This window comes from Lepus europaeus, chromosome 12, assembly GCF_033115175.1.
Source record: "Lepus europaeus isolate LE1 chromosome 12, mLepTim1.pri, whole genome shotgun sequence".
NCBI lineage: Eukaryota > Metazoa > Chordata > Mammalia > Lagomorpha > Leporidae > Lepus > Lepus europaeus.
Genome location: NC_084838.1, coordinates 11,444,076 through 11,445,476, shown reverse-complemented (window position 1 = coordinate 11,445,476; position 1,401 = coordinate 11,444,076). Strand labels below are relative to the sequence as shown.

The 1,401-nt window shown below is 44.8% G+C and overlaps 1 protein-coding gene across 1 annotated transcript; it reads right to left on the bottom strand.

Moving 5' to 3' along the window:
• Positions 1-594: 594 nt before the first annotated feature.
• Positions 595-1,186, bottom strand: LOC133771164 (small ribosomal subunit protein bS21m-like). Its single transcript, XM_062206907.1, has one exon. The coding sequence runs from the start codon at positions 1,140-1,142 to the stop codon at positions 879-881; it is 264 nt and encodes an 87-aa protein (XP_062062891.1). The 5' UTR covers positions 1,143-1,186; the 3' UTR covers positions 595-878.
• Between the last annotated feature and the right edge of the window lie 215 nt (positions 1,187-1,401).

Here is a 1,401-nt window from a genome sequence, read left to right as displayed (position 1 = left end):
GTAAATTTGAAGAGACCTAACATCTTAATCTTGTATTTATTTATTTTAATCGATAAACATGAACTGTACATATTTATAGTGCACAGCATGATTTTTTAACATGTATGTATTTTTGGAGTGGCTAAATCAAGCTAATTAACATATTCTTTATTTTTTTAAAATTTATTTGATGGGTAGTTATAAACAGTGAGAGAGAGAGACAGAGAGAAAGGTCTTCCTTCCGTTCATGCTCCACTACGGCCCGCGCTGCGCTGATCTGAAGCCAGGAGCCAGGTGCTTCCTCCTGGTCTCCCATGCGGGTGCAGGGCCCAAGGACTTGGGCAATCCTCCACTGCCCTCCCAGGCCACAGCAGAGAGCTAGACTGGAAGAGGAACAGCCGGGACTAGAACCCGGCGCCCATATGGGATACAGGCACTGCAGGTGGAGGATTAACCAAGTGAGCCATGGTGCCGGCCTCAATTAACATATTCTTTACCTCACAATTTTTTTTTTTACCACTTTAACCATTTATGTGTAGAAGTCATTGGCATTAAGTTCACATTTTTGTACGATTACCCACATCATCTATCTTCAGAACTTTTTCATCTTTGCAAACTGAAACTTTTATGCCTATTAAATAGCAAGTCCTCATTGCCCCTCCACTAGCCTGGCAACCGCCAGTCTATTCCTAAGCTACTTGCACTCGTTCCACTTTCACTTGATAAAAAACAGGGTCCACTGCAGATGAAGGGATTGCTGCTATACAGGCAAGCCTTCTTGTGTGTGGGTGATTGAGTTTATTGTAGATAAAGGTAAGAGAAAATGGGGTTTGAGAAAGGAGAGACGTGGAGGCACAAATTGCATGAAGGGTTCATCCTGGGTCTTCTGGCCACAAGCCTCAGCAGCCCTGCCATGGATCCACTCGATTCTTTCTCATCAAAAAGTTGATCTTTCGAGTCATTTCCATGTTATAGATGCGCCTGCAGGTTTCATAACTTTGCCGCTGTCGCCGGCGGCAAGGCTTCTCATAGTATCGCCGTCGCTTAATGTCCTCAATGAGCCCGTCCATAGTGAGGATCCTGTTTAGGGTCCTGTATGCACCTTCCACATTTCCATCCTGCACCATCACAGTCCTGGCGATGAACTTCAGATGTTTTGCCATGACCTTAAATTTAACTCCTCGCTTTGCTGGACCCAGCACCCTCAGGCCCCTACCTCACAAATTTATTCTTTTTTTAAAAAAAATTTATTTATTTATTTGAAAGTCAGAGTTACACACAGAGAGAAAAGGCAGAGAGCGAGAAAGAGGACTTCCACCTGCTGGATCACTCCCCAGTTGACTGCAGCAGCTAGAGCTGGGCCAATCCAAAACCAGGAGCTTCTTCCAGGTCACCCACACAGGTGCAGGGGTCCAAGGATTT